General features: G+C 36.5%; 1 protein-coding gene across 1 annotated transcript in view; it reads left to right on the plus strand.

Moving 5' to 3' along the window:
* MALRD1 (MAM and LDL receptor class A domain containing 1) overlaps positions 1-26,935 on the plus strand; it is a 598,156-nt gene that overhangs the window by 223,668 nt on the left and 347,553 nt on the right. Inside the window, exons 23-25 of the mRNA XM_065871795.1 lie at positions 17,558-17,714; positions 22,044-22,154; positions 25,859-26,072. Of these exons, the coding sequence (XP_065727867.1) occupies positions 17,558-17,714; positions 22,044-22,154; positions 25,859-26,072 (482 nt within the window). The remainder of the gene's footprint in view (positions 1-17,557; positions 17,715-22,043; positions 22,155-25,858; positions 26,073-26,935) is intronic.

Here is a 26,935-nt window from a genome sequence, read left to right on the forward strand (position 1 = left end):
CCAATTCGTCGATAATGTATTGACTAATGGAAGGATGTTCTATGAGTTCAATTATATCTTCTTTAAATCATTTTTTCTCTGGAAACTTCAGGTGATTTATTTATGATTAATAAACTTTAAATTGAATTAAAAATTATATCTAATTTATACTTAAAATCTACCTTTGATTTGCCTATTTCAAAGAATAATACCCAAACAGTTAAGTGGAGGCTGTTAATGAAAAGGGGAAAATGCCAAGTTTATAAATTTATAAATTCTGATATTTAATAGGCCTGTGTTCCCCAGCATGTCCTCTTTGACTACACAAAGGCTAATACAAACTGACAAATGAGCAGTGGTAGCTTTCATATAGTGAAGCATCTTAGAAATGAAAGCAGTACTAATTGAGTGTTTATTATGTGATGGGCATTAGGTGGATGCCTTTCATACATAATCCACATTAAGTCCTCCCAGTGAACTTTGCAGGCTTGTATAATTATCCCTGTTTTACATGTCAGCAAGCCAAGGTTTAAAGATGTTAAACAGCTTGCCTTTGTGCACACTATTTAGTAAGCTTGGGAGCTGGAACCTTTGAATCCAAATCACAGATGCTCAAATCTGTGCTCTTAAACACTATCCCACATCTTGGGAATATCTCCTGCTTAAAAACCAAACATTTTTAAGATTTCTGACTTGATTTTTTTTAAACATCTTTATTGGAATATAATTGCTTTACAATGTTGTATTAGTTTCTGCTGTATAACAAAGTGAATATATGTATACCTATATCCCCATATCCCCTCCCTCTTGCACCTCCCTCCCACCCTCCCTATCCCACCCCTCTAGGTGGTTCTGACCTGATTTGATTGCAGTTTTATGCCACAGGAGATGGAGAAACAGAAAACTGGAACTCTATAAATAATTCTGAAGAAAAAGGAAGGGAAGATAGGTGAAGTGTTAGTGGTGGTAACCTGGAGAGAAAACAATAATAAGAAATGTCCAGTGCCCAAATCCATTCTTGCCTCCTTTTATTCTTACTGTACAAAACACAAATTTTGTTGGTGTAAGGCAATCTTATTCTGCTTTGCTGGGGATTGTTTTAGTCCAGAGGTTCTCAAGCACGCATCAGAATCACCTGGAGAGCTTATTAAAACACAGGAATCTTGGGCTCACTCCAGAATCTCTGATTAAGTAGGTCTGAGGTCGACCCTAATATTACATTTTTAAGTTCCCAGGTGACGCTGGTGCTGCTGGTCTGGCAGCCACACTTTGAAGACCCATTTCTTTAGTCGAGCTCTGGTTCTCAAGATTGGCAGCACATTGGACTTACCTGGAGACACTGTTAAATATACTAGTAACCCAAAACATAACCTCCGGGGATTATTTTTTTTTGCCCTGGTACTCATACATGAATGGCTCCAAAAATGCGTTTCGAACTTTGCTTATTTTTTTACCTTATCAACTTTCTGTCATATTGAGAAAGGTAGACTGTCAAGAGTGTGTGTATGTTCCCTGTGACTGTAAGAAATCATTGATGCCAAAGGCTAATACAATCACGTTGGCTTCGCATTTTCTTGAGGCTCTGAATTATTTTACTGTTTATACTTCCCTGTTCATATTGACTCACAGAAAGAATGAAACTTTTAATCTAATATTAGTGATTCTATAAAACTTACAGAATGCATTTTGTGATCCAGTTTTACATGTGGCTCCATTTAGTGTCTGAATCCTTATTTTCTTTTGTTCTTACCTCATATGTATATATGAGGTAAGAACAAAATATATATATTTGTGTATGTGTATCTTTTAGTTTATGATGTTATACCATATCACGTATTTTTGTAAATAGCAGTACATTTTGAGAACAAGGTGAGAGTTAGCAATAATAATAAAAATTAAGTTAAGGAAGTGTAAGTAATATTAATGATCTCACTAAAATGCACTAGTTCTGTGAACTTTTTTTTTTTTTTTTTTTTTGCGGTACGCGGGCCTCTCACTGTTGTGGCCTCTCCCGTTGCGGAGCACAGGCTCCGGGCGCACAGGCTCAGCGGCCATGGCTCACGGGCCCAGCCGCTCCGCGGCATGTGAGATCTTCCCCGACCGGGGCACGAACCTGTGTCCCCTGCATCGGCAGGCGGACTCTCAACCACTGCGCCACCAGGGAAGCCCTGAACTTTGTTTTAATTGGAATAATTCATTATTGACATAACTATTTTCATTTTTATAAAGTAATTCCATTTTCCTCATTATTATTATTCAGCATAAAATAATTAGAAAGAGTTCTTAAAATTCTATAATCATAAGATTAAAAGAACAAGTATATATACATGATGTTTTCCATAGACAACTAAAAATATTTAGATATTTCATTTGTGGCCTAACACTACAAATAATACATTCTGGGATAATGTTTGGGTCAGATTCCAGATTTTAAAAACTGTATCATCATTGTTTTTTTTTCAGATTTGTCTCTATATATCTAGTCAAATTTTTATGACTGTAATGACATCATACACAGCTTCATAAATGTGTAAACTATATTCATAACATCATTTATATTCCCTAAGAGGTGTTACTTCTGAAGACACATTATAATGCAATTTAAGAGATATTTTTGCATACCAGTTATGAGAAATACTTTATGCAAGTAATAGAAGGAGATGCAAGGATTTTAAAATCTAGGAGATAAGAGAAATTTTAAAAATTAAATATCATTTAAAACAGAATACAAGGATCATAAAGAAGGTACAGTGTTATTTGGGTGCAGAGGATGGAGGGTTGATAGTACACAAAGAAAAAAAAGTGTTACAAGAAGTAATTTTTGAGCTGGCTTTAAAGAGCTGCACAGAAATTCACCAGGAAAAGATAAAGTAGCAGTTATACCCATCCCGGAGCTGTAATAAATGTCAGTTTTCTCTTTGTCATTAACTTTTGTCAATTTGATTAATATGTGTCTTCATGTGTTCCTCCTTCGGTTTATCCTGCCTGGGACTCTCTGCGCTTCCTGGATTTGAGTGAGTGTTTCCTTTCCCATGTAGGGAAGTTTTCAGTTTCTTATCTCCTCAAATATTTTCTCAGACCCTTTTTCTCTCTCTCATCCTTCTGGGACCTCTATAATGTGAATGTCAGTGAGTTTAATGTTGTTCCAGAGGTTTCTTAGACTGTTCTCATTTCTTTTTTCTTTTTTTTTACATCTTTATTGGAGTATAATTGCTTTACAATGGTGTGTTAGTTTCTGCTTTATAACAAAGTGAATCAGTTAGACATATACATATATCCCCATATCTCTTCCCTCTTGTGTCTCCCTCCCTCCCACCCTTCCTATTCCACCCCTCTAGGTGGTCACAAAGCACCGAGCTGATCTCCCTGTGCTATGCGGCTGCTTCCCACTAGCTATCTATTTTACGTTTGGTAGTGTATATATGACCATGCCACTCTCTCACTTTGTCACAGCTTACCCTTCCCCCTCCCCATATCCTCAAGTCCATTCTCTAGTAGGTCTGTGTCTTTATTCCCGTCTTACCCCTAGGTTCTTCATGACATTTTTTTTTCTTAGATTCCATATATATGTGTTAGCATACAGTATTTGTCTTTCTCTTTCTGACTTACTTCACTCTGTATGACAGACTCTAGGTCCATCCACCTCACTACAAATAACTCAATTTCGTTTCTTTTTATGGCTGAGTAATATTCCATCGTGTATATGTGCCACATTTTCTTTATCCATTCATCTGTCGATGGACACTTAGGTTGCTTCCATCTCCTGGCTATTGTAAATAGAGCTGCAATGAACATTTTGGGACATGACTCTTTTTGAATTATGGTTTTCTCAGGGTATATACCCAGTAGTGGGATTGCTGGGCCATATGGTAGTTCTATTTGTAGTTTTTTAAGGAACCTCCATACTGTTCTCCATTGTGGCTGTACCAATTCACATTCCCACCAGCAGTGCAAAAGTGTTCCCTTTTCTCCACACCCTCTCCAGCATTTATTGTTTCTAGATTTTTTGATGGTGGCCATTCTGACTGGTGTGAGATGATATCTCATTGTAGTTTTGATTTGCATTTCTCTAATGATTAATGATGTTGAGCATTCTTTCATGTGTTTGTTGGCAATCTGTATATCTTCTTTGGTGAAATGTCTGTTTAGGTCTTCTGCCCATTTTTGGATTGGGTTGTTTGTTTTTTTGTTATTGAGGTGCATGAGCTACAGTAATCGAGACAGTATGGTACTGGCACAAAAACAGAAATATAGATCAGTGGAACAGGATAGAAAGCCTAGAGGTAAACCCATGCACGTATGGTCACCTTTTCTTTGATAAAGGAGGCAGGAATGTACAGTGGAGAAAGGGCAGCCTCTTCGATAAGTAGTGCTGGGAAAACTGGACAGCTACATGTAAAAGTATGAGATTAGAACACTCCCTAACACCATACACAAAAATAAGCTCAAAATGGATTAAAGACCTAAATGTAAGGCCAGAAACTATCAAATTCTTAGAGGAAAACATAGGCAGAACACTCTGACATAATTCACAGCAAGATCCTTTTTGACCCACCTCCTAGAGAAATGGAAATAAAAACAAAAATAAACAAATCAGACCTAATGAAACTTAAAAGCTTTTGCACAGCAAGGGAAACCATAAACAAGACCAAAAGACAGTCCTCAGAATGGGAGAAAATATTTGCAGATGAAGCAACTGACAAGGGATTAATCTCCAAAATTTACAAGCAGCTCATGTCCTCATTTCTTTACATTTTCCTTTCTTTATTCTGTTCTGCAGCAGTGATTTCCACCGTCTGTCTTCCAGCTCACTTGTTCTTTATTCTGACTCATTTATTCTGCTGTTGATTCCTTCTAGTGTATTTTTCTTTTCAGTTATTGTATTGTTCATCTCTGTTATTTGAAGCTTTTATCCCTTTATTAAACATTTTTTGTATCCTCTCGGTCTGAGCCCCCATTCAGTTTTCGAGATCTTGGATCATCTTTACTATCATTACTCTGAATTCTTTTTCAGGTAGGCTGCCCACCTCCTCTTCACTTTGTGTCTCCCTGCCACAACCATGATGAGGCAGAGAGGGAAGCGGATGGGGTTGTGGGAATAAATACCCTGAATGCTCTTTCCTTCCACCCTACAGTCTTCTGCCGGTGTCTTACACCAGCCAATTCTAATTGGAAGTTAGAAGCTAATGGAACCTGGGTGATTCATTCTATAGCAGTCTTCAGAGTTGGGGCTGTTCTGCAATAGTAGAGTGATAAAACAGACAGTTAATGAAGGGAAAGGTGTGCTTGGATTTGCTTTTCTAAAGTTATTGGTAACAGTGACTGACTGGGGTAGCATGTCACTTTGTGTTTGGTAGCTATTCCATTGTTGAAATACTCTAAGTGATGAGTAAGGCGTGAAATTAGGAAGGACAAAAAAGAGGAATGGCTATATAATTTGATGTAATACATGTATCACATGAATGCAGTACAGCTGGATTAATTGGAAATGTAAGGCAAAAAACAAAGAGCTGCTAGCGAGCACTGTTAGTTTTTAACTTGGAAGCCAGGGTTGGCAGAAGCCCAACCCAAGGTTGGACTTTCTGTGGGAACAGAAAAAGATACCTGATTTTGTTTTTGAGTTCTTTAGCAAATATCCAAGTCGATGTTCTTCATCGCCTTAGCTTGGTATTGTAATTTTTTTTTGTTTCCAACTTTATTGAGATAAAACTGACATATAACATTGTGTAAGCTTAGGTTGTACAATGTAATGATTCTACATATGTATACATATTGCAAAATGATTACCAGAGTAAGGTTAGTTAATACATCCATCATTAAGATGTTTTCTTGTCTGACTCAGGCTCCTTATTTTGGTCTCATCATCAACAGCCCACTCTCCCGTTCATCCAGCAAATCTATTTATTCTCTAAATGTGACTCTCTGTCATGCCATGGTACTTTCATTCGACAATCTCCTAACCATCTTTTCAATCTTAGTTGAAAGTCAGGTTTTCTGGGAAACTTTCACTGATCCCTCTCTCCAGTCAAATCCAAATAGTTCTTCTTTGGGCATTAGCTGTAGTACAGCACGTGTCCCAGAATACCACCAATGTTAATTTACTTGTCTAACTCCTTCATGATACTGTAACTATCTCAAGGAAAAGGGTGCTGACAATTTGACTGTTTTATAACACCTACCATAGTGCTGGTCTCATACCAAGTGACTGTGAGAAAAGAGGAGTGATGAAAAGATAAGACAACACAGTTGAAACATTTAATATTTGGACCAATGTAGGAGTCCTTAAAAGATAAAGTGAAGCTGAAAGCAAAACCAGAGGAGATTGGTGGCAATAATAAAATTTTGAGGATAAAATTAGTTCTCTTTTCTAAGCTGCTATAGATAGAATTATAGTGCTTTTATGGATTATTTCCTGATCTGTTATGTTTTTAACTCATATGCATGGATATATTACTTTTATTAACTTTGGATGCATTTTACATGGGATGTATGCAGTTTCTTGTAAAAGAGAAGAAAGACACAGAAAAATATCTTGACCTAGAATTTCTTTGGGGAAATCACTAAGTTTAAAATAAAATTTTCTCATATTCTCTTTAAAGTGGGATCTAAATTTCCTGCCAGGGATTAGTTTTCAGTCTCTTTTAAGTTAAATACAAAGTTTTCTAACCAAACACAGTTATACTGTTGGTTAGGATGTCATGAACTCAAAATAGTATTCTGGGAAAGCTTTTAGTGAGTTAATTAGAAAACGTAGGTTTTAAAAATTAAATGATTTTTATTTTATTTACTATTAAATTATTTTTTAATTTAAATATTAAATTCAGTAATTCAGCTTTTATCAACAAAATTTCTGAAACATAAATATGGACACCCAGTAGTTCTAATCAATAGAATTGGTGTATTTCAAAGTCCGGTGTAAAATGAAAGGACATGAGAGGCTTTTTATAGAGTGGAAAAATCTGCTCCAGAATTATCCTGGACTAGACCCATTCACTATTCATGTTCCATTCAAAAAAGATTTCCCTCTTAACAGCACTTAACTGTCATAGCTTGTACCATTTCTGTTTCATTACTAGCATTGCCTTAGTATAGATTCCAGTTGTGATATTCTGTATTCACGTTATTAGAAAAACAGAATCAGCCACAGAACACTGTGGTAGTGTTTGTTTACTTTTTCAAATGCTTCTAACATGATCTCCATCTTTTATATATTCAGAATTTAGATTGCCCTTTCCATCACAGACCAGTGATACTACAAATAACTGATAACAGCAGTTGCTGATGAGCAATGCTGTAGAATAATGTAAAGGTCAAAGAATGATAATTCATGATCATCCTTAACAAAGTATACAGGTGTTAAAATACTGATGTTGAACTCTGGTGGCAGCTCACAGAGAAGAAATGGCACAACATGAATCCCCTTTGATAAATGTGATTGTGAGGAGGTTAAGAACCAGAATCAAATCATCTGCTCTCTCTACAGATGCACAAATCTGAGGGTCAGCTTTCTATGTGTAACACAGGAGAGCAGGTAGTTTCAGACATCATAGCTGCTTCTTACTCATGCTTTATTACTAATTTAATCTGTAGTACAGTGTGGCGTTTTAGAAAACAATGGTGCAAAGGGTGAAGTGTTTACTCTCAAGGCATCATAGGTTTAATCATCTTGAAAAATATTCAAATACAGAAATCATTTAAATTTTGAGCATAGGACAGCTCACTTTTTTTCAGACCCTGGTAATGTTGAAGGAGTCAGAATATGACTGGAAACCCTGACTCATTTGCATACTTGTGATTTTCATTTACATCTGACAAGCCTATTACCTGTTAACGTAGACTGCTTGTACATAGATTTTATCCCCTTGGCATTAGCAGGCTTATACTGATTTTAGATTATGGAATAAGCCAAACTGCTTTTCAAAGGAAGATTTTCCAAGCAGTTGTTATCTCTCCATTACAGATATTACTTTTTTGAGACAGAGTGCTATACGTCTGCTTACTCTCATTTCTCCTTTGACTTTCAATTCCTATATTCCTACAGCTAAATTAACTAGCCAATAGATAAGAAAGGAAGCTGGAATATAGCTGGGCTTCTCAATCTTTTTCATGACATGGAACCTATAGAAAATGATAATACTGGTAACATCCACTGGGTAAATTAGAGATTTGAGGGCATACTTATATATATGATACTTAAGATAAAAAGTCTTTATGTTTTCTTTATATAATTATGGTAAGAGGAATAAAGCAAAGTATTGGAAGATATTAAATATTGGATTTGAATAGAGCTAATGCTTTTTCTCTCCTGAAAGGTGATAAGATCTTTAATTTGCTTCCTAATAAAATAAATCTTTAAAAATTTTTTATTATGATAAAATATACGTAACATAAAATTTTACATAACAAGCATTTCTTTCTCCACATTCTTGACAACATTTATTTTTTGTTTTGTTTTACGATAGCCAAGATAATGGGTGTGAAGTCATATCACATTGCGGTTTTGATTTGCATCTCCCTAATGCTAGTGACATTGACCATCTTCCTATGTGCTTATTGGCAATTTGCATATCTGTTAAATTCTTTTGCTCACTTTGAATTGGGTTTTTTGTTGTTGAGTTGTAGGAGTTCTTATATATTCTGGATATTAATCTCTTATCAGACTATGATTTGCAAATATTTTCTCAGATTCTGTGTGTTGACTTTTCACTCTGTTGATAGTGTTCGTTGATGCACAAAATCTTTAATTTCGATGTAGTTCAATTTATCTATTTTTTCTTTTGTTGCCTTTGCTTTTGGGGTCATATCCAAGAAATAGCTGCCAAATTCAATGTCATGAGGCTTTTCCCCTAGGCTTTGTTCTGAGAGTTTTATAGCTCTTATGTTTAGGGTTGTGATTTAGTCTGAGTTAATATTTGTGTATGATATAAGGTAAAGGTCCAACTTCATTATTTTGCATATGCGTATCTTACTGTCCTTTTGCCTGCTGTTTGTGTTCATCTTTGATAAAGGGGTCTTGAAGTCTCTAACAACGATAGTGGATTCATTTATTTCTGTTTGCAGTTTTATTCGTTTTTGCCTCACTTTGGCACTCTGTTGTTAGGCTCAGATATGTTGAGGATTGTTATGTCTTCTTAAACTGTTGAACTTTTTGTCATTATGTAATACCTTCTTTATCCCTGATAACTTTCTTTACTTTGAAGTCTCTTTTGTCTGGAGCAAATAGAGTTTTCATTCACAATTACATGTGAGTAAATTCTTGCATAAATATGAGTCATTTCTTATAACTATGATGCGTTTTTTAATTTTAAAATTATTTTAAAATTCTCAAAAATTTAAATTATTCTAACTTGTTTCGAAAGCTAGGTCAAAAAATTTTATTAAAAGGTGTTTAGTGATTCTCAAACACAAGTCATCAGTATTTTTTATTTACTCAGCTGAGAAATACTTATTGAGTACTTACCATGTGCCAGACTGTTTTTGGTGTTGTTCAAATACATTAGGGATGCATGAGTTAAAAAAAAAAAAAGAATATAATGGCTACAGTTCTTGTCTACAGAACTCCTGAAGGACTATTTACATCAAACTGTGTGTGTGTGTGTTTGTGTGTTGTGTGTGTGTGTGTGTTTAAATGGAACCCTTGAGTTGTGCCCTGTGTTTCTCAAATACACTCGACTAAGAATTTCAATCCATAATTCTCCCAACCATTTTCTCCTCCTCCCCCTCCTCCCCCTCCTCCTCCTCCTCTTTCTTCTTCTTCTTCCTCTTCTTCCTCTTCCTCTTCTTCCTCTTCCTCCTCCTCTTCTTCTTCTTCTTCTCCTTCTCCTTCTAATTCTTCTTCTCCTTGTTCTCCTTCCCCTTCTTCTCCTTCTCCTCTCTTCCTCTCTTTCTTCTTCCTCATTTCTCCTTCCTTCCTCCTCCTGCTCTTCTTCTTCTCCTTCTACTATTAGAACATAGGAGCTGTTTTCTACACACTACGTAATGGAAAACGAGGTATTGTAATAACAAATGTCAAAAAATTCTTTAATCTTATAGTTATTTTCCCCACAGTGTTTATTTTAGGAAGGATAATAAAGCTTGAATAGCTGTTTTTCTATTCCTTTTGGATTAGCGTCTTGATTTAACAACTTGGAATTGTAAATACTCTTAACTGTTAGTGTCAGTGGTTTTGAGCAGTGGGTCTCAAAATTTAGCATGCAGCAGAATAAGCTGAAACAATTTTTTTTTGGGGGGGGTATGCAGACCTCTCACTGCTGTGGCCTCTCCTGTTGCGGAGCACAGGCTCCGGACGCGCAGGCTCAGCGGCCATGGCTCACAGGCCCAGCCGCTCCGCGGCATGTGGGATCTTCCCGGACCGGGGCACGAACCCGCATCCACTGCATCAGCAGGCGGACTCTCAACCACTGCGCCACCAGGGAAGCCCCTGAAACAATTTTTAAACAGATTGCTGAGCCCTACTCCAGAGTCCTTGATTCAGTAGGTCTGAGATAGGGCCCAAGAATTGGCACTTTAAATAAGTTTCCAGGTGATGCTGATGCTGCTGGTCCAGACACCATCCTTAGAGGACAACTAGTTTAGAGTATAAAATATGGGGAGATGAATCTAACTCCAGTCCTGACTTCAATATTTACCAAGGGAATTACCATTGGCAAATTGTTTAATTTTAGATATCTCATGTATGAAATAGTAATGTATAATCCTACCTTCTTAGGTTTGTTGCGAGTATCAAATAATAAACTATTATTTAATACTCCTTAATTTAAAGACATACTAATTTAAAGACTGATTCTAAAAATTCCCATATTTTATACATTGTAGAAGCTAGTGTTTCTTTGACCTGAAATCTATTTAACAGAGAATATACATATTTTAGTGAGCCTTCTGAATTCCTGTTTTGGAATTAGATCATAAATAAATATAGCTACATGGTGTAACTTCTTAGAGTTTTAAATTTATCAGTTGGTTTTTTTAAAAAATGTGTTTCTTTTTGCCTCACAAGAGCTATTCTCCAGTGAATGTCGTACAATATTGAAACAAGAACCATGGGTGCTCCTAATTAAAGTAATTGACTGTAATACCTTTGTTATTGAATTTGAATTGGTGAAACAGGTGGTTATATAAAATTTCAACAAATGCTTTTTCTTCATTTTTGGTTTCATAAGACTAGGAAAGAGAAATCCAAAAGCTGCTAAAATTGTAAATCCTTTTTCAAAATTGAGATGCAAATTGTATGTGTAAAGGAGAATTTTGTTATAGAAAAGCAAGAAATATCTCCTGCTTATTTAGCAACATATTCAGGAAATATTTATTAAGCACCAATTGAGTTTAAGCCATTTTATAAGGTATTCTAGATACTTTAATAAATAAGTTAAAATATGTGTCTTGGTATATTTATGATCTAGTGGGGCATATAACTTCATATTCAGTGAATTAAAATCTAATATGAAAAATGCATCTGAAAAGTTATGTATAGGGCTTCCCTGGTGGCGCAGTGGTTGAGAGTCCGCCTTCTGATGCAGGGGACGTGGGTTCGTGCCCCGGTCTGGGAGGATCCCACATGCCGCGGAGCGGCTGGGCCCGTGAGCCATGGCCGCTGAGCCTGCTCGTCCGGAGCCTGTGCTCCGCAACGGGAGAGGCCACAACAATGAGAGGCCCGCGTACCGCAAAAAAATAATAATAATAAAATAAAATAAAAATAAAAAGTTATGTATAAAATGATATGGAATTCTTAAGTGAGGGGTGATTTTGAATCAGGGGATTTTGAGTGTAGGAATTTAAGAAGGCTTGGAAATGAGAGTGTACTTGAGATATGTTGTGGAAGGTAAATCCAAGTAGTATAGGGGAAAGACCAAGTGTAGAGGTTATATGTGTGCTCAGGAGAAAGACCAGTGTAAGGGAGACAGAGAAAATAAAGTACATGATGTATCCAAGTAACTGCATGAATCCATATGATGGGTATAGATCTCGGTGTCTGAGTAAAGTAATATATGAAAGATGAAGCTGGATATTAGTATAGAAAGTTATTTCTCAGATCCTGATGAATTGAGAGTTTTATCCATAGAATGGTGGTGAACAAATTATGGCCTGTGGGCCAATTCTGGTCTGATGCCTGTTTTTGTTAATATAGTTGTATTGGGAACATGGCTATAATCATTCATTTAAGCAGTCCATAGATGCTTTTATGCCACAAAGAGCTGATAATTGTAACAAAGACCGTATGGCCCACAAACCCTAAAATATTTACCGTATGGCCTTTACAGAAAAATATTCTCTGATCCCGGTTATATACCAATTCAGTATGAAAGACCACTCTGGATGATCTCAGAGAAGACAGCAGTGAGTGGTCCTGAAGGGAGATCTTAGTTTCCTGCCCAGGAATTGAACCTGGGTAGCCTGGTTGAAAACCACGAATCCTAGCCACTAGACCACCAGGGGCTAGGGGCTAGAAGCAAAGTGGCCCTAGCTCTTTCCGCCATTTGAAAGCAAGAATGTTTTAAGGAGGCAAAAACTGTAAAAACAGGTACAAAGTTTATTATTGGAGACACAGCATAACATGTGGGAGAGCACACAGACAAACAGTTTGTTTATTTAAGACAGCAGCAAGGCAGAAACACACATCCAGAGAGAAAGGGTATGGTGTCCTCTCTAAGAAGGAGAACAGTAAGTCAGAAGCAAAGCAGGGATACACACCTGGAGGGGACTGGGGGCATCCTGAATGAGGAGTGCCGTAAAGACGTGATTTAATTCACTTACACAGGACAGTCCTTCCAGGTCTTTGTTTACCTTTGGCCAATTTTCTCGTGTTTTTTTCACACCTGAATGTTTCCAGGACCGTCCCCAACATGCGTGCTCAACTTTTTGCTAAGATTGATCCCACCACAGAGGCCTGTGGGTGCATGTGCACACATATTATGGGGTGGTGCCCCCCTCCCTTTTTGTCCCCCAAGAAGCCTTCCTGCACCTGTGCAGAGGGAAGTCTTCCTTGACCTCAGGAGTGGGCACCTTATCTCTTTACTTCAGCGGAGCTCAGCTTCTGCCACTAGCTTTGTCCTTGGAGTTCCTGGGTGAGAACAAAGCTTCAATTTTATTCCACTTCACAAGCACCAGCTGTCTGGCCCGGGGGCCCATCTATCTCCCACCTCCTGTGGACTGTTAGTTACAAATACATAACCATATAAAAGAGCTTGCACCAGAATGCAAATTAATTCACTGCTTCAATTATCAAGAAAGTCTCACTATGAAAAAAAGTGTCAGCTGATCTGACAGTGTGTGTAATGAATTGATGTGTACTTTACTGTGGCTTCTTATTTACTTGCAATCCAGGAACATACAGTTTTGTTCAAGAATCTCACTTTGAGTCAGTAAAGGTGTGTTGAAGATTTCTAGCAGGATGGTAGGATCAGATGTGTATTATAAAGGACCAATAAGGTGAGATAGAAACTTTTTTGTTTGTCTCTTCTGCAACACTCCAGCAGAGTCTAGAGGGTGTGTGTGGAATTTTGGAGTCCGACAGAGCCGGTTTCAAACCTTGTTTGGTGGGGTGGGAGGATGGAGGGGAAGCATGCCTTGACGTTCAAGAAGGAATGTTCCTTTTTCCTTAATTTATATTCTAAAAATCCCACATAAGAACTCTGAGTGTTCCGTCTTATTTAAGAAGCTCCAGCAGTTGGTGGGTCAGACCGTGGAGTTGGTGGGAGGGGCGGGGAGCAGTTGCACATAGCAAGGTTGGTGCACCACAGACACGAGGGTAATACTGTGGAAACCCCTAGGAGGATTGTACTGTTGAACAGTTTGTATTTTCTGTTTCTCACGAAAGTAATCAAGTTCATGACAACTTTCAGTAGCTCATATCCCATCAGGTACGTTATAACAGCCTACATCATCATAATCAATCACAGGCTATATCTCAACCCAGAGGATAAGCCTGAAGAATGTGTCCCTTATAACTGTACAAGTATTAAAGGTCAGTTGACCTAACTCAAGAATATTTTTATTTGTCCATGCAAGGGTATTTTTTCTTATTAATTTAATTAGGGTGAATACCCAGGAGATTCTCAAATAAGGGGGAAAAATGTCAATTTTTAAATTGCTTAATTTGTGTAATATTAAGACTTTAGAAACTGATTATCCTATGAGGCTTAGGCAACGTTCTGTAAAACAGCTTGGACTATAAATCAGATCTCTTTTAATAAATGACTTTTTAATGACTTGTACATCATCGCCTGGGATCTTTATTTTCGCAACACCTGAGTGTAAAGCACTGCTTTCTTTAAACCTTTACTACTGTGTGGTTTATGACATGTTTTGTTAGGAAAGGTATATTTCTATAAAACATCCTCCTTCCAGCCCTGTTTGAGAAGTGACAATTTGAGGGCTGGGAGAGAGATGCTGATACTTTATGAGTGACAGCACAGTTAGGTGTGATCATTACTGCTGTATTCATCCCAGGAGGGCAGTTGATTTCCTTTGCAGGTACATGCTCAGATAATCTCATCTCAGACATAGGCAAGTGTTCGTATAATTCTTCATTTTTCCATTAGGAATCATGCATGCATGATGTGCCCCCAGTTAATGCATAAAAGACTGGCGACCGAATGATACACTTTTACACTAGTACAGTGTTTGTGGGGCAGTGTAAAAGCACAGATGCAGTTTTGTTATCTGCATTTTTCAAATTGATCTCCTGGCATGTCTCCCTTTTTTCGTTTTCCTTGCAGTTGAAATATATATATTTCAAGGATATATAATTATAAAGAATTGTTTCAATAATTTATTTTAAATTTATTATTGTGACTGAATTTTCTCAAGTTATACTGTATTGGGGAAATTAAACATTAGCATTTTTCATCGTGTAGTTTCTGGGAAATTAGTACAGGGACCTCCAGTTGAAGAACCATTGAGTAGATGCTTTTATCATTACTAGAATTGTGACTTTTAGTCACTTAATTCTTCCATGGTCTCTAACATTGTTCTGTCTTTTTGTTTTTTTTTTTCTCCCCCAGCCTGGAATATATTATTATCAACTTTTCCTGTGTAATTTTATCTGACTCTACAGTTCTGTCACTCCATTGGTCTATTTATTTCCACATGTGCTGTACTGATTTTAAACTACCTTGTGTATTTTGTTTATCAAGTACTTTTGGAGAGTCTACTGTGAACCAGGCACTGTGTAGGAAAGAAAATAGCCGTGGCCCCCAAACAAAGATAAAAACATATTAGCATTTGGGGACATTTCATTCTGTTCTTCCTTGTATGTGTGTAGTTATATAATATGTATGTATAAAGACATACACACACTACAAACACACAGGCATTGTTGAACGTCTGGCATAGTGCATGACATATAGTAGATAGTAAGTGTAACATTCGTTAAATGGGATGCAAATGTTTTCTCCCATTCACTGGTTGGCCTTGATCATCATATTGGTATCTCTGATAAACTGAAATCCTTAATTTGAATACAGTCCTATTTTTTGTATTTCCCGTTATGGATAGTAATCCTTATATATTATTAAAAATTAATTCTCAGTCTCATATCATGAAGATATTGTTATGTATCTTAGGCAAGCTTTGTTGTTTTACCTTTCACATTTCAGGTACATTCTACCTGCAGTTTATTATTTTTGAATGCTGTGAAATAGGGGTCAAGGTTTGTTTTTTCCCCACAAGGCTACCTAATTTATTCAATCCACATTGAAAAGATTGTCCTTTCCTTCACTGCTCTGAAGAGCTAAGCTTTTCATAAGTCAGATGTATAAATATATGTAGAATTTTCAGGACTCTCTTATGCATTTCTCTGGCCCATTTTTCCGTCTTTACTTCAATACCACCCTGTCTTGATTATTCTACCATTATAATGAATCAGTATCTGATAGAGTAAATTGTCTAACTTTGTTCTCCTTTGTGATAAAATTGGCTATTCCTAGTCCTTTGGATTTCCATATTAAGCTTAGAATCAGTTTGTCAATTTGGGGGAAAATATATCTACTAAAAACTGTGCTGGATCACAGTGAATCTGTGAACCAATGAAAAATTCATGTATTCATCTTTGTTCTCAGCATCTGTGGGGTCCCGGGATATTAAACACACACAAGGAACAAAGCTGGAACTTTTTATTCATTGACACACAATTCAGACAAATTAATATAATAATCCTAGCTCTTAAAAGCAGTCCTAATTCATACCCTGTGTAGTTCACAGGGCACCAAGTTCTTTATTAGCAGCAACTAATGACATAAACATAACCACAAATCACAACTACCATTTATTAAATATGTAAGATGGGCGAGTACTGGGATAGAAAGTCCACTTATTCTATTTCTAACTCCTAGTAGTAACATGGAGCTATCCTGTTTTATAAATGAAGAAACCAATAGGTTCAGAGAGGTTGAATAACCTGCCTAATGTTGCCCGTCTAGTAAGTGCTGAGGTCAGAGGCCAGCCCTGCCATGTCTTTTGCCCACAGCACATTCCCAGTGCCTTGGACAAGTAACACTGGAAAGACTGACTCAGTAAATACGTGGTGACTGAATGAATACCTCTCTCTTTCTCTCCATCTATTTTCTATTAATGATTCATGTCTTTCCTCAAAAAAAAAAGATAAAACTTTCAAAATGGTTTTAATAAGTAGCAAGTTTAAACTCCATGGTACTAGTATCACATGTGGTGAAAAAGTGGTGTGAAATATAATTAATCAAAGAAATTAAAGAGTGCCAGAATGTCCGAATTTTGAGGAATCACTTCCTTATTTAATATTTCAAAAATAACATGTCTTTAATGTTTTATTATCTCTTTTTTGAATTGGTAAAGTGGGGGCATAAACTCTATCCCTTATGGCAAGATTACATTGATATTTAAGTGTTTCCATCATTATTTTCCCTCTCTGGTTTGGAACTAGGGGAAAAAAAGACATACTTTAAAAATTATCTACTCACTTAAGCCAGATGATGGAGAGACTTGAGTCCTGATAACAGTGGTTGTGCCCCTGGATCCAACTGTGCCTGAAGCTAGTGTATCCCCTGTACTTTTCAGTTATGTGAACTAATAAATACCCTTCTTTACTTAAAACAACATTAAAAGGTTATCTACCTGCTTATTAAAATATGTTTAAGTAAAACTTACCTAAATTAATAGATAAAATAAATTTGAACCTGAAATCCTTTTAGACCAGTGAGTAGAACTCCAAGACAGCTTCCTTTCTCTTTTTCATACTTTAATTATTTATATTTTTGTTCTTTTTATGCCTCTTCTAAATGTATTCAATGCATCAATGTCTCATTTTACCCACATAAAAAAACTCTACAAAACTGTTCACAGTATCAGCAGTATTATTATAAAAAAATCAACCAAGTTATTACATATTAGACCTAATGATTTCAACCTTTACCATAATTTTTGTACATTGTACCAATGGACACATGGATTCAAAATCAAAATAGTAGAGTTATTTATGTGTCACCATCATTCTAAAAACATTGTTATACTTTTAGGAGAAATTTTAGAACAATAAAATATGGTTAATGACAAACTGTATTTTATGATTTTCTTTTTTTACCTGATAAATGCATCATTCTTTCCCCAGAAATACCGCAGATGGCTGGTACCTGTATGCTGATAGCTCAAATGGAAAGTTTGGTGACATGGCTGACATCCTCACTCCTGTTATTTCACGCACGGGACCAAAATGTACCCTGGTGTTCTGGACTCATATGAATGGTGCCACAGTTGGTTCTCTCCAGGTACTGCTTAGGCAATTGCATTTTCTGAATTTCTTCTACAAAAATTCATATTGTATAATTTAGTGTTATTAAAATATGTAATCTGCTAATAAATGAAAATGGACAGTTTATCAATACTTCACTGGTTTGAAAACAGTATGATTGAAAAAAAGCTTTAGTAGAATTGGACCTGAATGGCTAATAGGTTTTCTTTAAACTATTCTATTTATGATTATGGTCTTTATTCTGAGGTTGCAGCTTCTGTGTAATACTGTTTTACCCTTGAAATATGTCATATAGGTTTCAGTATCAATATTCTGAGAATAACACAATCAAATGAATATATACATTTTGGTGATATTCAGATGTGCCTTCTTGCTGTCTTTGATATAGTGGTGCTACATTCTCCAATATTCTCTTTCAAATTGTTTTTTTGTAAAAAAAGAAATTGTTTCATACTCACAAAAGGTTGCAAGAATCTCACAGACAACTGCATTCTACCTTTCACTCAGAGATTCTGGTTTTTTGCCCATTGTCCCAATAACATCTTTTATAGGAAAAATTGAGTTGAATACAGAATTACTTATCACACTCCATTGTTATTTCTTTCTAGTGTCTTTATTTTTTATAAATTTATTTATTTTTATTTTATTTTTGGCTGTGTTGGGTCTTTGTTGTTGCATGCAGGCTTTCTCTAGTTGTGGCAAGCAGGGGGGCTACTCTTCGTTATGGTGCATAGGCTTCTCATTGCAGTGGCTTCTCGTTGTGGGGCACAGGCTCTAGGCACGCAGGCTTCAGTCGTGTGGCACGTGGGCTCAGTAGTTGTGGCTCGCAGGCTCTAGAGCTCAGGCTCAGTAGTTGTGGCACATGGGCTTAGTTGCTCCGTGGCATGTGGGATCTTCCCGCACCAGGGATGGAACCCGTGTCCCCTGCATTGGCAGGTGGATTCTCAACCACCACACCACCAGGGAAGTCCCTAGTGTCTTTAAAACTGAAGTAATTCCTTCATTTCCCTTAAACTTTATGATCTTGATATTTTTAAAGGTTATAATCCAGTCATTTTGTGAAACGTCCTTCAAATTGGATTTGTTCAATGTTAAGCATGTTTTTCCCTGTAATACCACCAATATTGTATTATTTTTATTGTATCCCATTGGTTAGTACATGATGTCTATTGGTCTCAGTAGTTTTGTTCCCTTTGTTATCAATAAATATTTTGTGATGAGATATTTTGAGCATATGTAAAATCCTGATCTCAACTCAATTATACCCACTAATTTTTGCTTCCTTTAGTATTTTTTGCCACATTAATTTTACTATGATGATTGCCTATTTGTGTCTAACTCCATTATTCTGTCTACATTTGTAGGTTGGTTTTCTCTTGTTAGAAAAATTCTCCATTTATTGATTTATATCAGTGTGGACTCATGGATTCCTATTTTATCCAATTTGTTGTCAACACTATTACTATTTATTGGTTCTTACATTGTCCCAGATTCAGTTATAGGAGACCCTTTAAACTGACTTCTATGTCTCTTTGACAAGTCCAATCATTCTTTGATCATTTCCCTTCTTTCTGGCCAAGAAGATGTTCCAGACTCATCTTTTTGTTATCCTGTTCCATCCCTGGAGGTAACTATTTTTCCAGGGGGTCCTGGTTTCTTTTAGATGACTAAGTTATACGGACAAAACAGAAAGAGGTTCTGCAAATTTAATGCAGATCCCCTAGATCCTGTCTTCCCCTATTAGACGTGCCTTATATAATAGGTAAGGTTTGTAAGTATATGTATAGACACATCACTTACACAGAGAAGCCAACTCAATTTTGAAGCATCTCCATTTATACTCTGTTTCATAGCTTACGTGACATTTTCCAAGAAGCCATGTCTGAAAAATAAATCCCCAGATTTCAGAATTGTCTACATGAGCAGTTTTAGACCAGGGATATCTCGCTAAAAGCAGCCATAGATAAGGTCTCTCCCCCTGTCAAATAGCATTAATTTGTTTTCCAAAAAGCCTATGTTTAGTATATTTGCAAAGAGATTACACTTGGGCTACCTGCTCTATTTTTCCCCAATAAATAGAAATAGACTGCAGATCAGCTTAACCACTTCTTTCCTAGTAGCTTGATGTAATTTTAATATTAGGTTTTTTTTTTATTTTTTAACTGTCTTATTCTACGATTTTCCTGGCCATATTAAATATTATTTTCCTCCCCAAATTAGATAAACATATTTTTAAAATGCTGTTACTTTCTTTTAATTGGAAACATGTTAAATTTATAAAGTAATTTTGGAAGAATAGTTTTATTTGTTATAGGTGAGACTTCTCACCAAAAACAGTTTAAGAGTAAACTTGTTTGTGTATATGTATGTGTGCATGTTTAATAATCTGAAAGTATCCAAGTAGTCTTGTGGATTGATGTGACAATTTACCATTTGTGTCTCACTGAGTTTTTAAAAATGGTTTTAGACAAAACAATCAATACAGCTAACTACAGGGTTTGCATCAGAAAAATGAGAATTACTTACCAGGTATATTTTGTGGTTGAGATTAATTATCTAAAATAGGCTTTCATTTTTTCAGAATAAGATTTTGTGTTAGTAGATGAAAAATTATAAAACAACCTTAAAATTTTATAAGTAGTTAATTATAAAATAATTAAAATGGTAATACATATGATCCTTATTTCGTGCACAGCTGAGTAAAATAACATTAAATGTTGCATTACTATGTTGCATGAACACAGTTTTCCTTAGTGATTTGTGTATAGAGCAGTATTCATACAAAGAAGATCTAATTCCTATACATTCTTTTTAGTATCCTTCAAAAAAGATTTTTATATTTTTTAGAAATTCTATTTTCTTGACTTTAATAATATGTTGATTCAACTTGAATTCAAGAATTTAGTGATATCTTTGCTAGCCACATATGACTTTGTATATGACTCTAGAAACTCTAGCTCTATAAAAATAACCATTTGCATTTAATTTTTTAAAATACATTTATTTATTTCATTTTGGCTGCGTTGGGTCTTTGTTGCTGCGCACGGGCTTCCTCTAGTTGCACCGAGCAGGGGCTATTCTTCGTTGCAGTGCGTGGGCTTCCCATTGCTGTGGCTTCTCTTGTTGCAGAGCACGGGCTCTAGGCGCATGGGCTTCAGTAGGTGTGGCGTGAGGGCTCAGTAGTTGTGGCTTATGGGCTCTAGAGCACAGGCTTAGTAGTTGTGGCACACGGGCTTAGTTGCTCCGTGGCATGTGGGATCTTCCCGGACCAAGGGTCAAACCCGTGTCCCCTGCATTGGCAGGCGGATTCATAACCACTGCAGCACCAGGGAAGTCCACTGCATTTAATTTTTAAAAAACTGATCATGAAAGCATTCAAAGTTACCTTCACTTTCAAAAGTCAAAACCTCCCCAAACCCTTTATGTGAATAATGAATTGGTTACACACATTGTATTGTTAAAAATTAGTGGTGTACAGGGAGATCAGCTCGTTGCTTTGTGACCACCTAGAGGGGTGGGATAGGGAGGGTGGGAGGGAGGGAGACGCAAGAGGGAAGAGATATGGGAACATATGTATATGTATAACTGATTCACTTTGTTATAAAGCAGAAATTAACACACCATTGTAAAGCAATTATACTCCAATAAAGATGTAAAAAAAATAGTGTTGTGAAATAATTAAATACATCATCTAAGTCAGTTATTTTAAAATGTGGAACTCTACTGCTCTTCCCTATTTAATTGCTTTCTTCATGGCTCATTTTGTGTCATTCTAAAAGAAGAGCCATGATAATTTGTTTGCTGAGATGATTCTCAATTTCCCTTTAGAATGAGGGTCCGTTTGTTGGGTGGGGAGCTCTTGCTGGCTTAGGTGAGTTAGGTGCCCACTCACATCACCCATATGTGCTGTTGGAATTGAATGGACTCCCATTGTAACATCACCATCCCCACTGAACCTAATGTCATTCTCAAAACTGTGTTTAGTAAACAATTCTGTGCTTTTCATGTGACTACATGAATATTATTTAATATTGAGACTTCCAATTGTTCTTGCTGTCAGATTTTTAAAAACTAAGGTAGTTAAGAGTTCTTAATCAAATGGAGCCAGGTAACTTCAGGCTTGACTGACAGATATTCATGCACAACTTTATTACACAAAGCTCATGAGGTACCCTGGGGACACAGTGCTGTTCTAGAAAACAGCACTAATGAAAAATGGCTGAGCTTTTCTCTCAGGGATTCATGTTGATATTAAAATGAAAAAAAATTACTGGGAGAATTCTATATGTTTAGAATTTGTCAAGGTAAAATATTTCAGCACTTCTTACTTGATTTGTCTCTGCAGGTACTCAGCAAGATAGACAATGTTACTTCTAAACTGTGGGCTCAAAGCGGACAGCAAGGTGCACAGTGGAAAAAAATTGAGGTGTTTTTAGGCGTTCATTCGCATATACAGGTTTGTAATCCAAGTATTTAGGTGATGATTGAGTTTTGTTGATTCTTTAATTTTAATTTATTTCCTCTACCCCTTGTCTTCTTGTCTCTCTTTCCCTTTCTGATGTGCTGTATGAACGCTCACCACTCCGTACAGCATTTTCCATAAGGAATTTGCGGTTCTGAAATGCCCCAATTTTTTTTCCCAAAGAGGCAACCATTTTTCTAGGAACATCTCATTTTAGTGGCAACCATCTCCTGCCTCCACAATCAGGCTCCTACATATTAAGAACACCTCCCACTATTTTGCAAATATATTCTCAGAGACTGCAGAGTAATTACATTAGTTTATTTCAAACCCAATTAAAGAGACCTTTGAAAGCACACTATATTGTTGAACCTTATTAGAGAAAATAGATTTACCTGACTGAAAAATATTTTCAGAGGCACAAAATTGGGTGATGCTGTATTTGTCTTCATGTAGATTACAATAATATTAGGAGGATAAGACCTAAAAATAAAGGAAAAGAACAAGTAATACATAGAATAAAAGGTTTAAACTGAAAGTAATTATATGCCAAGATATTTAGCGTGAATTTTATTTTTTTATGGATTATCAGGAAAACAGGAGCTCCATGGATGTGTGTGTTTTCTGCTTTTGGAGTTTTTGCTTGTTTTGTTTTTGACAGAAGGGGTGTTTATTGGAAGGTAAAGCTTAGCTATTAAGATTTAAGATTAGATAAGGGAGAGTGGGAATCCAGAGCCATTTATGTCAGAGAACATTTTTTCTTAGTCGTAACTGCACAGGGCTTAATTCCTTGAATTTAGAGCCACTTATCTATAGATACAAGCTATAATATCTTTGCTAATTATACAGAGGACTGGAAATGCAGTATGTAGCGAGAGTAACCAAATCAGCTGTGAATATTCAGTAACTGTATCTACAATCACATGCCATATCTGATAGATCAGCCCCTTTCAACTCCACTGGAAGCACAGGCTAGATACAGCTGTTTAAAGGCATTGATACAACTTTATCCCCAATTTCTTAGAATGTTAGCTATAATAAATCCCATATATTTTTGACCTCTTGCTGGGACCCAGTTTTCTTATGGGTCACTTGCAGATAATTTAGGAAATGGATAAGAAGTAAGTTCAACCTGAAGAAGAAAAGACTGGACAGCAGTTTAGTGGCCTTGCACAGTATGAAATTTATCATTAAGAGGATTCCACCTGTTTAACCTCCAAGACCTTTTAACTGAGGCAAGAAGAGTCATGAGCAAGAACATGCAGAAGGCTGTGCTGCTGCCAGGCGTCGGCTTCCACTTCAGGCAGTGAATTCTTAACTAGTCTGCGCAAGTAGAACATTTGCATGGTAAAATCATGTTCAGAACAACATTAAGGGCTTCCCTGGTGGCGCAGTGGTTGAGAGTCTGCCTGCCGATGCAGGGGACGCGGGTTGGTGCCCCGGTCCGGGAAGATCCCACATGCCGCGGAGCGGCTGGGCCCGTGAGCCGTGGCCGCTGAGCCTGTGAGTCCGGAGCCTGTGCTCCGCAACGGGAGAGGCCACAACAGTGCGAGGCCCGCGTACCGCAAAAAACAAAACAAAGCAAACAAAAACAAACAAACAAAAAAAACATTAAGAGGGATTTAAGCAGAGGAATCAATTATTAATTTAGTCTTTCTGAAATTTAATTTTTCACATTGAAATTTGAAGAGAAATACGCCATGTTGTTTGACTCTTAAAATGAAATATTAATGGTTTCTGAATATTTGATGTTTAATGTGATTCATTCATTCCTTCAGTAAAAACATATCAAGAACCTACTATGTGCAAGCACCTTACTATGCACTGAAGAAATAGTAGTGAGACACACATACTATCCATGGTCCTTCCATTTTTACAGTATCAGTCCCTTTAGCCTCAGAAACATGAGCGCCTTTAACCCTTGAGTAAAAGTATACAGCATTGGGTAGTTTTTACAGTTATATTTGGGAACCCCCAATTTAAACATAGCATTTAATTATGATAATTTTTATAACTAGAGCAATCACATACCTGGCACTTACTAAGTGCTAAGTTCTGTTCTATGAACAAAAAATTTACTCCTGTAACTGTATGAGGTACCTACCTTTATTACCTGCATTTTATAGATTAGGCACAGAAATACCTAGAAGTTGGATAATTTGCCCTTCTTATATAACTACAATGGCAGTGATACACTTTAAACACAGGCAGGTCATCTACAAGTCCATAATACAAATGCTGTGCTCTATTGCTTCCTAAATTTTACAAAATGATTGACCCAGCTTTTATTTTACCAGAAAAAAAATATCATATTGCTCTTGAAAAAAAGTTTAATCACATTCAGTATTAAAGTCTATGGAATCTTAACCAACATCGTGTGGCATTGGGTTATCTGATTTCTTAATCACAGAGCATTGTCTCACAGATTTAAATTAAATGTTCAGATATATCCAGATAATACAGTACCTTTTTCAATTTGTGTATCCATGTTTTTCTTGGGCTCAATTTTCTTATAAAAGAGTTGTAGTTATTATTCTTTCTAGTTTCACCTCGTCTTAATCACATCCAAGCTCTTAATCTATCTTACGAATTTATTTTTCTTTTCCAGCACATCTTCTCTGAAGAAAACAAATGTATGCCTTTTATGTCAATTTGATACATGAATTTATGTAAAAATTGTACATTTATTTGCTTTTTTATAATAATGTGAAAGGCATGATTTTCAGTTATTCTATTCTCTCATCTTAAAAGGAAAACAACTAGGTTTTCATACCATAGTATAAAAGCATAACACATCTTAAGGAAAAACTACTTCTTTCAAGAAAAGTAATTGATTAGATTTGGTAAAAAGATGTTTGGGAGTTTGATGACAACTATTTTGTATAAAAATCATGGAGGTAAATAGGTATTTCTTGTTAATGCATCTCTAATTGTCCTAAATTTACTTTAAAATATATGAATATTTCTTATGCTAACACACAAATACATATTTAACTTGCAGGCAAATTCAGTAGAAGCTGTCTGAATTAGTTTCACTTTGAAAACTTTAGTGCGTCCTGTGACTGTTTTTCATCAGTTCTATCAAAGTCTGTAGAAGTGGGATCTCACTGTCCAGCAGTGGCACACAGGAGGATTTCATTCATCACATACATTAATCAAAGGCACACCACCATCATTTCAAGTCCAAAGATGCGGCCAATTAAAAACATTCATGGTTTTGAGGTTTGACATATTTTCGATTTCAAATAGTTGAGTTGAACAGATCAGAGGAATGGCAAGAAGTGGATGAAATAAGGTAAAAGATATGCTTGCATCTTCTGTCTCTTGGTGCATTCCGTCACCTGGTTGACCTCCTGCTTCCACGTGTGATGAGGCTGTCAGAAGTGAGCAGGTTTTGTTTTGGGTCTGCGAGTTGCAGAGGCTGCAGTGGTAGGTGACTCCTGCCAGTTTCTTAGGCCCTGTATCCTAAAAATCTAGACAAGAGACAATGGTGTTGCCACTCCCACATCCTTACCTGTTGAGTGTGGTAGAGATCTTCGATATCCCTCAAACTTCCTGGGTCAGTTTCATCGTAGGGATTACGGGGTCATTTTTATCAGATTCAAGCCCTTATGTTCTGTACTGTACTTACTGTTTGCCCCAAGTTTTGGATTCCTGATGGACGAGTCAACTGATATTGGCTTTATTTTTTTTTAAAGGTTGTCTTCAGGGCAAAACGTGGTATCAGTTACATAGGAGATGTAGCAGTGGATGATATTTCCTTTCAAGATTGTTCCCCCCTACTTAGCACAGACAGAACGTGTACGGCTCAAGAATTCACATGCGCTAACAAGCACTGCATTGCCAGGGACGAGCTGTGTGATTTTGTGAACGATTGTGCTGATAATTCAGATGAGACTCCTTTCATCTGTGGTGAGTGGAAGTGTTCTGTCTCCTTACTTTTGCCTTTGTCTCCCACAACCTTCCTCTGTGCAATGGGTTCATTGATGGAAAATACAGAGTATATATAACACAGCAGCCAAGGCAGGTAAGGTGATTTAACCATTTAAATACATTCCTTTCTCCCTCTCAGTACTTAATTTAGAACCGAAAGTCATTTAAAACTAATCAATGGCTTTCTGTTTGTATGTGAAGAATTGGAGATTAACTGGAAAACAGGTGTCTTCAAAGACAAACGGTACGCAAACAAGTATTTTCCATATGAAATAAATTTTTGGAAAGAAGGCAAGCAAAACGTCCATAAACGGCAATTCACGTAAGGTTGACAAGCCTTTGTGCTTTGACGGATTTCAGGGAGTTGTCATTCCCTTGGGTCAATTATGAGCTGGGATAAGTGGCTAAAAAAACAAAAAATCAATATCCAGATAATGTATAAAATAGACAACGTGATCTCCTAAGGGAAACACATATCAGCTGTGTAATACTGTTACAAGAGATCAACTCATAATAAACGGCACCTACTAAAATATCCTTAGCTAAATGGGCCATATGTGCTCATTCAGGGAATTCTGTAAAATCATGGAACACAGTGCGTGGTTGCCTCATTTCACTGCAAATGAAGTGAATACAAATTGTCAGAATTAAGGTTGACAAATTATTCCACTGTTACCAATAATAATTTCTGAGCTAGCGTACTACAGTTTGATCTCTTTTTTGCCTCTTGAAACCAAATCTGGAATCACAAGAACCACGTCAGTATATTAAGAGCTCACAGTTACATAGAACTTTTAACTTTCAAAGCCCTTCTATCTCCTGATCTCCACTTGATCTTCACA

Source organism: Phocoena phocoena, chromosome 2 (assembly GCF_963924675.1).
Source record: "Phocoena phocoena chromosome 2, mPhoPho1.1, whole genome shotgun sequence".
NCBI lineage: Eukaryota > Metazoa > Chordata > Mammalia > Artiodactyla > Phocoenidae > Phocoena > Phocoena phocoena.